This window comes from Tasmannia lanceolata, unplaced genomic scaffold (assembly GCF_043159265.1).
Source record: "Tasmannia lanceolata isolate RefF3 unplaced genomic scaffold, GAP_Taslan_0.1 ptg000015l, whole genome shotgun sequence".
Lineage (NCBI taxonomy): Eukaryota > Viridiplantae > Streptophyta > Magnoliopsida > Canellales > Winteraceae > Tasmannia > Tasmannia lanceolata.
In genome coordinates this window covers 53,384,281-53,399,447 of record NW_027518692.1, presented here as the reverse complement: position 1 = coordinate 53,399,447, position 15,167 = coordinate 53,384,281, and the positions used below count along the sequence as shown (strand labels likewise).

General features: G+C 39.4%; 1 protein-coding gene, 1 non-coding gene and 1 pseudogene across 3 annotated transcripts; all 3 read right to left on the bottom strand.

Annotated features, from left to right (window-relative positions):
- Positions 1-1,992: 1,992 nt before the first annotated feature.
- On the bottom strand, positions 1,993-7,758 carry LOC143892394 (RNA-binding CRS1 / YhbY (CRM) domain protein). Of its 2 annotated transcripts, none has more exons than XM_077396986.1 (5): positions 7,740-7,758; positions 6,193-6,287; positions 5,730-6,072; positions 3,125-3,526; positions 1,993-2,498 (listed from the first exon to the last, which is right to left on the bottom strand). In XM_077396986.1, exons 1-5 carry the CDS (start codon positions 7,740-7,742, stop codon positions 2,178-2,180), a joined length of 1,164 nt encoding a protein of 387 aa, XP_077253101.1. In that variant the 5' UTR covers positions 7,743-7,758; the 3' UTR covers positions 1,993-2,177. The 2 variants fall into 2 exon arrangements, with proteins under 2 accessions (XP_077253101.1, XP_077253099.1); XM_077396984.1 differs by lacking the exon at positions 7,740-7,758 and adding an exon at positions 7,104-7,214.
- Positions 7,759-8,622: 864 nt separating this feature from the next.
- On the bottom strand, positions 8,623-9,486 carry LOC143846016 (calmodulin-like protein 3 pseudogene; annotated as a pseudogene).
- A 329-nt stretch (positions 9,487-9,815) lies between these two features.
- On the bottom strand, positions 9,816-9,887 carry TRNAT-UGU (transfer RNA threonine (anticodon UGU)). The gene has a single exon. It is a non-coding gene; the product is annotated as a tRNA-Thr (tRNA).
- Positions 9,888-15,167: the final 5,280 nt, after the last annotated feature.

The following is a 15,167-nucleotide window of genomic DNA, read 5'->3' as shown; positions in this document are numbered from 1 at the left end:
AAGGGTATTTTAGTCATTTCAAATACACCAAGGTACCATCTCGGACGGTTCTGTACTTACTCTTTTGTAGTCTCCTGTTAAAAAACTGAAATCAGTCCAGTCAAAAACTTAGGCTATTGGTCAATTCAATGTTTCAAATGTTGGACTGAATTATCTTAATGCCCTTGTTCTCATTAATTATTTACAATATTACCCTTATTAGGAATCGACCCTGAAAGAAATTTTGATAATTGTAGTAATCCATCTTGTCTTTTATTTTTAATGAGCTCCCAATTAAGCTCTTACACACCATTTAACAAGGAAAAGACAAGATGCGCTTGTGCAGTTATTAAAGCATGGCTGTGCTGATATCATTTCTCTTACAATATTTTTACCCATTTTAAATAGACCGTTAGTCTTCATTCCAACTAAGACCACATCAAACTTCCTCTTTATGACATTCGGCATGTTGGTAATTTAGAGCCCATGTCCCCCCCCCGGTGGCTAAAACCATGCCCTAATTCACAGCCTGGACGACCCTTTCAAAAGAAATAAATAAATAAAAAGTTTGGTCAACACGTAATCCTAAATTCCTTGAAACACCCTAAATTCAATCCGGCTGATGAAACAGTGACAAGCCCAAATAAATCAAGAGAATTGAGACAACACAAACACTATAAATACTTAACATAACAAACCCAATTCAACCCACCTACATACACCCACATAGTTCCCTAGCAAGAGCCTTTTGTCTTCCAAGTTCAGCCAATTTACCACATTTTCCGACTATGACTTTCAGGCAAGTGTGCACCCTTGTGCTCATCTTCGTCTTTGGTGTGCTCGTACTACAACAAGGTGGTGTCGGGGCGACGAGGGTGTTGTCAATGGATTTCGCTTCGGAGAATCACTTGGCGTATCCTTCAGTTTATGACACGGCGAAATCGACGGTGCAATGTTGGTTTGGCCGCTTAGCATCTGGGCCGAGCCCGAAAGGCCCTGGACACTAGATCATGTGCGATGCGAGTGCAATAAGAGTTGTAATATATTTTTTGTTACATAAAAAATAATACACCAGTGTACATGGAAATTGAAACTCTCTATGTATCCCTCTTCTGCATTGGCGTGGTTAAAGAATCGCTTATAAATTAAGGTAAATGATTTTTTCACCCCACTTTAGGATAACGCGCCCCCTTTTAATGTGAATTGTGGGCAGACTTTAATGCTTTTTATGTCAAATCACATTACCAGGGGGCGCATTATCCTAGAAGGGGTGGGTTCGGGGGTTGGGGGGTTGGGAAAAATCATCTGCCTAAATTAAGGGTGCTGTAAATGGTAAACTGGAACACCCCAGCTCAAATTAGGCTCTGTTATTGGACTCAAAATCAAGGCCGGGTTTGTTTTGAATTTTGAGAACCGATATTGAGTCGAAAAGGTTATTGGACTCAAAACTAAGGCCGGTTTTTGTTTTGGGTTTTGGGAACCAATTATGAGTCCAAAACTTATTATTGGACTCATTGGACTCAAAGTTAAGGCCCTGTTTAGATTTGGAAAATGGGACACGGCAGAGCAGGAGCAGTCATAGATGAAGGAGAGGAGGTTTCAGGAGGAGAATCAGGTTGTAGTTTGATCGAAGTGAAAAAGGAGATCCATGAGTCCCTCCTAGGAGATCTCAGACACCTTCAGCATGAGAAAATCAAAAAACCAGGGACAACAATAAGAAGAATTGACAAGAATCTGAGTGTTCAGTGATTCATATTCAATGATGAAGCTCATTGCAAATATCACCCAGCGAAAAATTGTAGTGAAAGATGAAAAACGCTTCCACCATTTCCAATATGGATCCTGTTCTTGTGGGGATTGCTGGTGAACATAACTCTGTCCAAACAAATAGAAATACCCACCTTTTTTTGTCCCCCCTGTCTTCAATCAGACTATTTAATGCATATAACAGTAAACTTATCACTTTTTCAAAAAGAAAAAAGAAAGGAACATAAGAATGCAGAAGAGCAAGAGTAAAAAAAAGGGGAGATATAAATATATATATTCTTTTCAGTTCCCTCATTTTTCACGTACTGCAACAAGCAATTTTGCATGTCTTGAAACACAAATCAACCCACATTCCACAATGGATGACAAATGTAACACATAGGCCAAGCTTGCTAGTACACTGGATACAGTTTCTTAATCCTGGAAGGAATTTAATTTTCCAATAGGTCTTCGCCTGTAGAATCAGCCTCAGTTTCATACAAATCTTCGTCCCCACAATCAATATCTGACTCTGAAGGATCTGTTGAGGAACCATCACAATCTGCGTCTTTGCTCTTTTTCTCTATCGGTTCCAGTTCCCCTGGTTTACTCGAACCTTTTCTTTGGTGGATGGACACCGAATTGGAATCCCGGGAATTGGGGTCACCATAAAGTGCAACATGTCGATAATAAAGTTCTAATTCTTTCTCAGATATGGCAATGAAGCGCCTCACAGACTCGAGTGATTGCTCGTATTTTGATTTTTCCAATGCCTGGAAACAGGGAAAGCAAAGTAAAAAATAAATGAATTGCATGATCAACTTCTGGGTATTTTCCACTGAAGTAAAAAGAACACTTCAGTTTTGCAGATGCTGAGTCTGAAATCGGAAATGTTACAGCCTCCAAAACTTGGGCATAGAGGAGATTGGAATCAGACATAAACCTCACATGTCAGATACAACGACCCAAAAAAACATGACATAAGCAATGCCCATAGATTTCCAAATATTGAAAGATATAGTAGTTGGGTATTTGGATAAACAAAGTTACGCTAAAACTATGTCATTAGTATATGAATCTTATTCTGTTGACTGTTATTGGTTGAAACAATGGGGACCACCTATCTTCAGTTCGGAACCTTCACAATTTATGGGTGGGAGTGCATCTTTCAAGGGTGTTTCCATCATTTCTGAAGCTCTATAAAGTTACTGATTCCAGTATGGATAATGCTTTATGTAGTATTTCTTCTTCTAAAAAGAAGCAATTTTTTGGAAAAGGTCTCCTTGTTACATAGGGTACATCAATAAGAAGCATCATATATAAAAAAAACAACAATTATAAGCCTGAAAGAGACATCTGAAAAATGTAAAAAAGGGTACGGGAATATCTAATAACATACCCTTTTCTTGGATAGTGTATCTATAGGTGACATAACTTCTGGCTGAACATAATCCTTCCCTCGATAAAATATTATTGTATCATTTCCGATTATCTGGATTGGTGTCCCGCCACTCAATCTCGCTATTTCTTTCGCATATTCATTTACCTGACCAGGTTTACAAGGTTGGCAAATAACCTTAACGGTTTCATGCTTTTTCCAGTGCAGATGCATATTAAGTATAACACCTCCAAAGACCCCTCGTCTACCAACTGGTACATAATTAGAGCGTTTTTGGGCCATCTTTTTCATGTAGAAACGCTCCTCGCCAGTCAGGTTTTCTGGTTCGATTGTCGGACCTTGAAGTTTAGGAACTTCATACCTCTTGAGTCTCTCAATCAGTAAGGCTTCCTTAACTTTGGCCTGCAATGGAAACACAATCCACAATAAACTAAATGAAGAACTTATTAGTTTGTTAAGCATGTATGTAACATTAACAGGCGCACCACCTGTTTAGTAATATTTGACAAATGTTCAAAATCTTAGACATTGTATGGTTGCTAACTGATATATTATATTTTTATCTTTCTTCGAACCATAAGAGAACATGCCTTTCCATCAAATGATTGATCTATTATTAACTTTTGATTTCCCACCAAAATTACGTGATCTTCCTTTGGTAGGTCATATCTTATCCATAAGGAGGCTGTAAGCGACGTTTATGGCAGGAATGACCCAGATGAAAGGGTTAAGCATGGAACACATGCAAAGCTATGATGTCCCAAGAAGAGATAATAGCTTGGGAAACATTGAGTTTCCAAGGTATTAAGACTCTAGAGACTCATAGCATTTAGTTCAAGATATGGATTAGATGTCCTTAATTTAATTGAAAATTATTGGCACCAAATAAGATAACTATTAGTAGTCTCTAATCTCTATGCAGGAATGATCAAACCCAATAGAACAGAAAACTGTTTCTTGAGATCATGACCATAGGGGTTGAGTTTCGCCTTCTCAGCTAGAGTTTACCGCAGCTTAAAAGAGGATTCTTGCATATTCTTATGAATTCCGGTAAAGCAACTCTGGCATTGAAGATTTAGTGTGAAGATCCAATTCCCCCAAATATTTTCAAATGCATTCAAGTTCACTGCCCTATTGGGGTTGCAGATGCACATCAAGGCATTAAACTTAGGGCAACTAATAGTGGAGAGCAAGTGGTGGCTGAAGGGGATTCCTTAAATGTTATGAAATGGTTGAAGGGTACCCAACAAAATCCTTGGAGATTTGATGGATTCTTCGATGAGATGTTTGACTACATGAGATCAATGTCAGTTTCCTTTAGGCATGTACGGCGTTCGGCAAATGAAGGGGCTGATAGAATGGCAAGATTAGGGGTGACGAGAGAGTCTTTTACTGCAGCTTAAAGGAGGATTCATGCATATTCTTACGAATTTCCGTAAAGTAACTCTAGGATCTAGCATTGAAGATTTAGCATGAAGATCTGATTCCACTGAAGAATATTTTCAAATGCATTCAACTTCACCGGCCAATTGTGATGTGATGGATGATGATCTCAGAATTTTTTCTTTCTCCATTTACTTAATCGAGATGAATCTTCCAATTTTATTCACTACGAAGGCCCACAAAGGTAGAAGATGAACACATTTATATAGTCCTTCTAGGAATCATAAGACTGAAAAGGGTAGTGGCACCTAAGTAGCAAATTTGTGCACCTAAAGCTTGCATAGAATTGTGATTTGTTTAAGTCGTTTCTATTAATTCCAAAGACAACCACTAGAATATTACAAAACGATGCACTAAGTGAACCAAATTCATGTACGTAGCTTTAAATGGGGACAAACAAAGCCAAAACATATTTGAGTAGGTATAATCATTAGCCATTTACTCTGATCATATGAAAGTAAAAAAAAAATCAAATTTGGAACACAAAATAAGCAAGCAGTCAAATGAATTGTTCATGTGATGCATACAGCAAAGAGGAACCAGCAAAAAATGATATAATTTGACCATTAGATAACACAATTTTGTTATGCATTTGACTGATGGTTGCAAGCAATCTTTAGGAAATTAAGCTTCTGACTGTTACAGATAAAAAAATGGCCTGATTATTTTACACAGCAGTTCAGTCAGCTCATATTGCAATGACTAACAAAAAAAACTGAACAGGTCTCTTGAATTGATGTAATCAATAGAAACATATCTAATTCCAACAAACCCATGTTGTCAAATTGATGTATTCCAATCAGCCTCTGCATTTGGGAATCTTTCTTCTTTAATCAATAACAATGGGAAATAAATAATTCCAGCAAAAACTATTTATCGGAGCGAATTCCGAATTATAGAAAGGGTTTTGCTAACTAGTAAGGGCACTCATTAATTTGCATTGGAAACTTAATTTTACACCTCTTTATTAAAAAAAAGTCTCAAAACCTCTGTAAAAGTCTGGAAACATTATCAAAACATAAAATTATATTTCCAATGCACCTTAACTAGCAAAACCCTTGCTAACTAGTGAGGGCATTGGAAACCTAATTTTACACTTGCTTGATAAAATAAAAGAAAAGTCTCAAAACCAACAGAAAGTTGGGAATTGAATTTCACTAACCATTTCGATTTTGTACTTAATTCTCGCCTCTGCGTTTGGGAACTTTTGCTTCTTCTTCTTCTTCTTCCCTTTGACACCGAGGTGTCTCGGGTCCCTCTTATTTGCCGATTTTCTCTTCTGTTTCTCCTTTTTTCTCTTCATTTTTAATCGCTTCTTCGTCTGCCATTTCTTCCTCTTTGGGGGCTCGATTTCGTGGGTTTCGAACTTGGGTTTTCCTTGAGAGAGAATAAGATTTACAGTCCCATGGCTTAAATGCCTAAAAACCCAAGTAGGTTTCCATAGATTGAATGGGTTGGAATAAGCAGAAGGGGGGTGAATTGATTGAAAGCGATAGAAATCCGACCTGGAGAGGGGAAAATTTTGCAAGAGGGGGAAAAGAAAAGGAATAGAAAGATATCATTTTGAGAAGAAAAAAAGGTAGGAAATTGATACGAAGAAAAGAGAATTTGAAAGTTAACATTACCTGAAAGAGAAAGACGTTGGGGAGGGGAAGTGGAGGAGAGAAGAGAGCGAAGATCTTCGAACTCGGTAGAGGAAAAAGCGACTTGCCATGGCGAACTGAAAAAAACAGAGAGCTTGTGATTTATACGAGCGTAAGACATGGCCCAGCCATAGGATGATCTGAGCCGTTCATTTCTTGGGCCACAAGTTTTTGTGTCACTGAAATCATTTCAATAGGATGATCGTAACCCTCGGATCTATAGAGGTTTTCATAATGTGCGGTCACTCTATAGATCGGAGGGTTAAGATCAACTTATGGAAATGATTTATTCGGGCTTAAGCTATTTACGTTGTGACCCCACGAACAATACTTAAAAAATACTGCACAATACGGGCAGAGAGCATATAAAATCTCCAAATTTATTTACTCCACGTTTTTAGGGAAATGATTTGAACACAAACATGTTCTGATCTATGCGCCCGGCTTAGCTTGTCTTTTAGTATTTTAATAGGGATTTGCTAGCGTCCATTGCAGAAGGCATTTTGAGGATGGTCTGTTGCATGTGAGTGCAGCCAGCTATGACTGTCACGGCCACGTCGGTCACCACCATGGTTTGGGCCAAGAATAAATGCCTCAAGAGAAGGGGCACTAGCCACACAACTCCGCAAACAGCACGGCACATGAGAAAAGACCTCTGGAGGGGATAAAATGGACCGGTCAAGTGTGACGGAAGCCATATGTGGGAATGAAACGTTGACATAAGGAGAAAAACTAGAAGATGGAGTCGAGGGTGAAGGAGGAGAGAGCTAACAACGGTAGTAGTGCTGATATGAGGATATATGATGATGAGCGCCAGCCATGAAGAGAGAGATAGAGGAAGATTCTCAGCCACAACGGCGTAAGAGAAATAAAAGAGAGACGAAGAATCATACGAGGGACCCAGCCATGATCCCACGGCTCCGATGAAGAGACATAGCAGGTCGAGATATATCATCACTAGCCAAGAGGAGAGAATATAAGCTAGGAGAAGAAATCAGAGGCACAGCACTTCACTCGGACATTTCAACAAACACATGGTGTCCAATAAGGAGAAGATAAACAATTAACATAGATCGGAGCCGTAGAAAGGGAAAAAAATTGTCCTAAGATGATTTAGGCCATGAGGGAGAAGGGAAAAAAAGGTAGAAAAGAAGAATTAGAGAACCCTTGTTGTTGTAGAGTTAGGGTTTATGATTCCAAAGTGGGGAGAAGAGGGTTTAGAGAGGGGACAAGTGAAGAAAGGGGAGGGAAAACGTACAAGAGGCTTAAAAAGAGTTGATGAGGGTTGGAGAGGGTTTAGGAGAGGGAAAATGGGCGGCGAGGAAGGAGTGAAGGAGTTGGGGCGAGAGAGAGAGAGAGAGAGAGAGAGAGAGAGAGAGAGAGAGAGAGAGAGAGAGATGTCTTCCAATGGTGGTCCTTAGGGCACTACAACCCTAGGATTCTGATACCATATTAGAAGAGAAGAAATGAGAAAGAAACACTTAAGGTAGGGGGATAGCTTATATAAAAAGAGAATATAGTATACATACCATGTTGCCCTTAGGCACATACACACTTCTAACAAAAGCAAAAATATTGAAAAAAATCTTGAGCGAATCATACAAGCATGAGAGAGAGAGAGACTCATAATAAGCAAATAGGAGGAACGTTGCACTTCCATTGTGAATTAAAAAACGGGAAAAATACAGATACACCCCCTCTAATTTCTGACACATTAAACTCTAACCCTGACTTTCAAAACTCGACAAGTACACCCCTTGAAGTTTTTTTAACGTGACGGAGTAGACGACGAGGCAGAAATGACCAAAATGCCCTCGTCTTCCCCAACTGAAAATTAAGATTTTCAGACTTGAAAACTGAAAATTAGGGTTTGATTCAAACCCTTATTTATTTATCAACATAAACCCTCGATTTATGAGTTTTATTTGTTTTCATTCACACCATTATCAAGATTTTCACATAAACCCTAATATTTTAGGGTTTTTGTTTTTGTTTTTATCAATGTTTTTTTCTTGAAATGTGAGTTTGATGAAACCATAGAGGGTGGGGTTTCATTGTTTGTGGTGGAGGTGATGGCGGTGGCCGGAGATGGCAACGGTAGCGACTGCCGGAGGTGCTGCAGCGACGGTGGGAAATGGTGTAACCCTAATCCCTCTGGAAATGATGGTATTTTTGTCCTCAAAATATTAACCAAGGTTAATTTTAGTCTTTCCGTTAGGTTAAACTGACGGACCGTTGACGGAGGGGGTGTACTTGGTCACGTTTTGAAACCTCAGGGGTATACTTGTCACGTTTTGAAAGTCAGGGTTAGAGTTGAATGTGTCAGAAACTAGAGGGGGTGTAAATGTAATTTTCACTTAAAAAAAATCTATCCCTTCCGATCAATCATCAAGATACGAAAATGCCCGGAAAGAAACAAATTGAGAAATTCTTGATAATGAGAAAACATACATAAATGTAGATCCCTCTCATAAGGCAATTCTCCCAACAAAACTATTTACATTCTACAAAACCTCAACAACTACTCAATGCAGCAAATCCTCCCCCTCTCATCATCTGCTTGAATTCCTTAAAATTCACCATCCCATCCCCATCAACATCCACCTTCCTGATCATCCTCTTGCAATCCTCCACAGTTCTCCCTTGCTTAAGCCCCAATGATGCCAATACCGACCTCAATTCGTCCACAGTGATGAACCCGTCTCCGTTCTGATCAAACACGTTGAATGCCTCCATCATGTCCTCCTCCTCGTCCTTCTCGTCTATGATCGTTTGGTACAATGCGCCAAATTCATCAATATCCACACACCCATCGCCATTCACGTCGATCTTCTCTATCATCGCAATTAAGTCCTTGTCGGGGATGTAAATACCCAAATTCTCTAAGGAGTCACTGAGTTCGCGCTTAGTGATCCTACCGTCGCCGTTCCTATCAAACATTTGGAAGACCAGCTGTAGCTCCACCGGATCCATAGAGGCAAGAGGAGGAGATGATTCCTTGGAATCAAGAGGATTTCCTCCTCCTTGAAGGGTGGTGGGGAACCAAGAAAGGTGGAGAAAGGAGGTGAGTCTCTTTGAGAGGAAATTGAGGAGGAGGGAATTAAGAAGGTGATAAAGATGGAAAATTCTCGAGTAAACGGTTGGCATTGAGGGCACTATGTGTGGTAAGGGTTAAATTGAGAAAGGGTGTCCCTACTAATCCTTTGGGTTTTCAGGAGTTGGTTATGAGGACGTGTGTTTCTTTGTTTAGAATCTCCTCGAATGCAAAGAGCCTTTTTTAAATTTAAAAAGATGGACAAAGGACCGTTGATGAGATGGAGAGGGGAGCCGTTGGAATAGTAATGTAGCAATTGCAACGGCCGGCTTGGAGGGAACCGTTGGATCTACTCAACGGCTAGTTTTCCAGGTGGAAGACGGAGAGGGTAGGCATTTTGTTTTGGGCGATGATTTTTTTCGCCCCCTGTAGGATTATGCACCCCACTCTTAGGGTGATTTGACGTCAAAAGCGTTGAAGTCCCTGTGTAGGATTATGCACCCCCTTGTTAGGGTGGTCCACCAAATAGTGCCAAAATCGAAGGATCAAAATAAAGGAAGTAGGTAGGAAATGCCCTCACGCAGGATCGAACTGCGGACCTTCAGTTTACAAGACTGACGCTCTACCACTGAGCTATAAAGGCTGTTGCTTTTGTTAGATTTTTACCATTAAACTTATTGAAATTTGCTGGACACCAAATATAAACCTAATGGAATCCTAACCGGAGTAAACCTAGTGTAGTCCCTAACCGGAGGTTAGCATGCCTATCCAAGGATAAAATTAACCTGGGCTTTTATCCCGGGGATGGCCTGTTCAAGGCAGGGATAAAAATCCTTGTACAAGCTTTTCATGGGATTGGGTACCGTTCTTGAATAATTTTATCTCCAAGAAACCCATGGGATTGGTTATCCTGATTGTATCGATGTCAAAGGAGCATAGCAAGGCCTTCAGAAGACAAAAATAAACAATGGCTTGCTGTTCTCCGATGGAAGAGAAATCCTCGAATAAGAAAGCCCAAGGGTAAAATAAACCCCTACTTTCTATCCCGAGGGGTGTTCGGGGATAACCGAAAATCCATTGTCAAAGACTCAAACGGGTCTTTAGCGACGGATGTTGTGTCGATGTGCGACCGAACTATAGGTTGCAAAATCTAATTTATTTTCCTTTTAAAAAATATAAATTCAAAGCGGTTGTTGAAAATAACTTTGGCGACAGTTACAATGTTGTCACCAGTCGCTAAGTCATTTATACTTTTTAATATTTTTAATAGACTTGCCGACGGCAAGTAATCTCTTTCAATGACATCATAGATAATATTAAGTTGATAAATAGGACCGATGGCAAGGAACGGCTCTCATGGCCCTCCATCGCGTTTAGCGGTTGGCTAGTTCAAAGGATAGGATGGTCACATGCCAAAGCAGAAGCCACTCCTCATTCTTTAGCTTGCTAAATTCTAACTTTGATAAGGAATATTGTAGAGGGCTTAATGGTCACATGCCAAAACAGATCCCATTGTTAGTCTCTGATCTTTCCGAGGCGGTGGGTATGACTTAAACGAGGTGTTATGCCCAACGCCCGTAGGCCAAATAAAATTGGATATCATGTGAGACATTAGGGGTTAGATGAATCCACCCATTCGGGCATGGATGGTCTGTTACAAGAGCTATTGGCCAATGTTGGATGAATAGGCTTCCAATGCCTGTTAGAGAAAATACATTTCTCTCTTGATCCATGGTATAAAGGGCCCTTGGATGTGACATCAATGGGCGATATCATCGAGGTCGAAAACCCAGACCCAATGCCTATATGTCATGAAATGAATTTATCATAGTGGTTGTTTGCTTATGCCTCTCTGTATTCCTTTTGTTAGACCTGGTGGCAACCCAAGAGGGGTACGAATTGGGTTTCCCATCGCGAAGAAGAAGAGGAAATGTCGTTCGTCCTTTTTCAAACACTAGCTTTTAGCTTATGGATGAAGAGAAGAGGATTCTCGATTTTGGTACTGTTCATGTCTCAAATTTGTGCTTTGTTTTTGTGTACTGTTCATATCTTGAGTCTCGACATATTGCGTTTTGCGCAAAAGCCAAACTTGAGAGGTGAGACCCACTTGCAATATGAACCACTGGGAGGGCGTTTCTGGGCCATCAGCCAAATAGGACTAGAAACACTTTCCCTATATATATACACACACATGAGAAAACGGTTCCTACACACATGTGTAGATAAGTTATCTACACACTAGCTTAAAATACAGTGGGGGCCACATTATTTGGGTGATCCAAACTATTCATTTTTAAGGCCCTCACATAGATAGGGTGTCCACAAAAAATCAGATCCAGATGATCATCCTAACCATTCAAACTGTAGAGGCAAAAATTGGACTAATTTGTTAAGGTTTAAAGACATCCATTTTACCTCCACAAATCGTAGGGTTGGGATGATCCTATGGATCTGATTTTTTTGTAGACACCCTATCTATGTGAGGGCATTTAAAATGGATGGCTTGGATCACCCAAACAATGTGGGCCCCCACTGTATTTTAAGCTAGTGTGTAGAGAACTCTCTACACATATGTGTAGGAATCGTTTTCTATATATATATGTGTGTGTGTATTCTTTTGCTATGGTTTCTTGGTAATTCAATCACTTCAGGTCATTCGGGAATTATATTCCTTAATGTGCTTCATCTTTCACTTGTCATTTTATACAATAAGTGGACTTCATTTTTCACCTGTCATCTTCTTACCAATCATAATTATTGGTGTGGATTCAAATTCTCTTAGGGCAGAATAGTTGATTTAGATTACTCTAATTTCAAAAGTCCCTCGTGGTTCTTACTTTTATGTCACATGCTTCAATGAAATAATCTTTGATACATGGTCTTCAAGATAGTTTTTGAGAAGCTTAAATTGATCTTTCGCTGCTCATTATAACTTGAAAATATCTTCAAGCAAAATTCCAAAAGTGAGTCTAATATGGACTCAAGCAACAAATCCTACGAATGGATTTATGGTTTTCTCCGTCAGAATAGATCTGCTATGATTTGTATATTCAATGTATTACTTATTTTTCCCGTTGTTTTTTCATTAATGAATACTGATTCAGAAACTAAGCATAGTATTAATTCATTTACTCGGGTATTATCTAAGTTATGACAAAATTAGGAGAAGATTTCACTAATTCTTGGATTATTTACAATAGAGCTCAAGGTGTGCTTATATTGAGCACACACATGATAAACATAGAAAGAGATCAAGCAGACTATGGAAAGAGATAATGATGAAATATTCTAATCTAATATACTTACTAATTAAATCTAGCTGCCTATTCTAGTGGGTTGCCTCATTAACCAACTTGCCTAATCTCCCACAAGAAGATCTAACGGTGAGATCTACACCTAATCTAACGGTGGATCTCACATATTCTAACATGCCCCCTCAAACGTATATAGATTGAAAATCGATATACGTTTGATTATAATAAAAATCCCCAATACAAAATGTAATTTTTTTTTTTATGCACAGTCCTACGATTGATGTCCGTGTTATTGATATTGCTGAAGATGAATTGCCGCCTGTTGTTAAAGAATGTGTCACATGAAAGATGAGCCGCACAAAGCCTCAAAGAATTGAATTGAACTCAAGCCGGAATGGGCGAGTCTTTACGCCGGTTTTGAATACCGAACCGTCTGAAAATGGGTTACTATGGACCAAAGCCTCGTTGTGCAAGAATAGGCCTCAATGGGCCAGACACATGGGTCGGCAAGTACTGATCCTCATGGAATTTGGCTCTCTCAGGCACGAACCTCAAAGAATCGAGGCCCCTCAACTGAGTAGAGCGATCAATTTCAGGCACACACCTCGAAGAGAAGAGGTACCTCAACTGAAATAAACTAAATATCAGAATAGTTTTGAGATGAAAAAAGAGAAATTGAGAGAGAACGAAAAATGGAGTGCGACACTAGCGATTGAGAATAATGATGGAAACAAAAATAAGAATCATCGAAAGTTTGGACAGGGAGTAAAAAAAAAGAGAGTGCATGTAACAAATATTGGGAGGGTTATCAAATTTGGAATGGGGTGCATGTTACCTAAGATTGAGATGGGCAAAGTAGGGTGCCTTTATCAAGTACAAAGGTATTCAATATTAGACTAATGAGAGGAGTTTTTTTTTGAAACAGAAGAGAGGTATTAGTTTTCACATGATGTGACTTGTCTTGGAAAGATCATCATTGCTAGACTTGATGCTACCTCATTTTGAAAATACAAATACCTTTGCCCTTTGGAATGGAAAATCGTGCAAGATGCCAAGATCATCTTAGTGAGATATTCAAAGAAGGTTATTCTCCTTTTCAAATGGCCGTGGGATGTCAACAAAATGGTGTTGGGTATGGTTGGCAAGAGGGAAGTCTTGTTTGCGACCCGAAGGCAATAGGACGCATATAGCCTCCGGCAATGGTGGCAAGACCAAACATGGTGATGAGACAAATAATCCAAACATGGCCAACGGCATTGGGAAGAAAATCCTCTATACAAGATTCTGATATGTAACCAGAAGCCATCATACATGATTTTGGATATAAAAAAAAGAGGAACAAATTGAGAGGGACAATGGAGGAAAAATCCAAATCAGAGTTGCGGGCAGATGGCTAGCTTGTGATGGAGATTGATGGCTGTAGTGCCCGGCAGACGGCCGATGTAGCCGTCCGCCGGAAATCAGAATTGCAGAAATTTTAATCAAGGCCGGATCGGCTGCTCTGATACCATGACAAAATTAGGAGAAGATTTCACTAATTCTTGGATTATTTACAATAGAGCTCAAGGTGTGCTTATATTGAGCACATACATGATAAACATAGAAAGAGATCAAGCAGACTATGGAAAGAGATAATGATGAAATATTCTAATATAATATACTTACTAATTAAATCTAGCTGCGTATTCTAGTGGGTTGCCTCATTAACCAACTTGCCTAATCTCCCACAAGAAGATCTAACGGTGAGATCTACACCTAATCCAACGGTGGATCTCACATATTCTAACAAGTTATTCAATTATTTCTGTTTTATTTATTGGATTGCTCCAGGTTCTTCACTTCTTGTTCATGATAAAAGGCTTCAAGTTACGGCTTCAACATTGAATGACCTGCGTCAGCTTTGAATATTTACTGTAGATATTTGTTATGGGAAAGGTGTGCGTACTCGGTCGAGTAGATAAGCTTATCTACTCGACCGAGTACGCACACCTTTCCCATTTGTTATTTAACTTGATTAGAAACAAGCTATGACTCAATTAGAAACTCTTTAAATTCATGTTTACATAGATGCTTTATGTCTAAATTGGCCGTTCTTCAACCAACCATTGTCAATGTGCAATGTTATCCTTTACTTAATTTCTCTATTCTCAATAGTACTAATGCATTTTTTTTAATGAACTGCTAGTTTTTTCTTCGCCGCCCCTCGCATCCCATTAGAAGAGGTATTCAACATCTACTTGCAAGGAAACAGTATGAGTGGGTTAATTGGACCAGTCAAAGTCTATCCTAAGTGTTGCCAAGTCATGTGGGCTACATCTTAATCTCCTTAAACACAATTTACGCCTTCTCCAATTTTCTATTCTATAAAAGGTTGAAGCTCCTACAGTGTAATCTAAAACCTATATAAAATGCATTTATATTCCTCTATAATTACGGAATTGAACTGTGGGGGCATTTCCCGATTTTGGCTCAGGTTGGGTTGGGTTAGGGTCAGGAAAAGCCAACCCATCTAGGGGTGTGACTTGGGTTGGGTCGGATTGAGCTTTTGCTAAATAACGATTGGAATCAACCCAATTTTGAGGTAAAAGCTCAACCCGAATTCTGAAAAATCAACCTGAGTTGCACCCCTAAGTACCCATCAAGAGGGGAAATGGCATTTTCGTTATTTC

Excerpts from the sequence above, each read along its gene's own strand:
- LOC143892394 (XM_077396984.1), bottom strand. The coding sequence starts at position 7,145 with ATGTCTCTTCATCGGAGCCGTGGGATCATGGCTGGGTCCCTC. Across the intron at positions 6,288-7,103 it reads GGATCATGGCTGGGTCCCTC|TTCGCCATGGCAAGTCGCTT; the intron begins GTATGATTCTTC and ends TGTTTTTTTCAG. Across the intron at positions 2,499-3,124 it reads ATACACTATCCAAGAAAAGG|GCATTGGAAAAATCAAAATA; the intron begins GTATGTTATTAG and ends CCCTGTTTCCAG.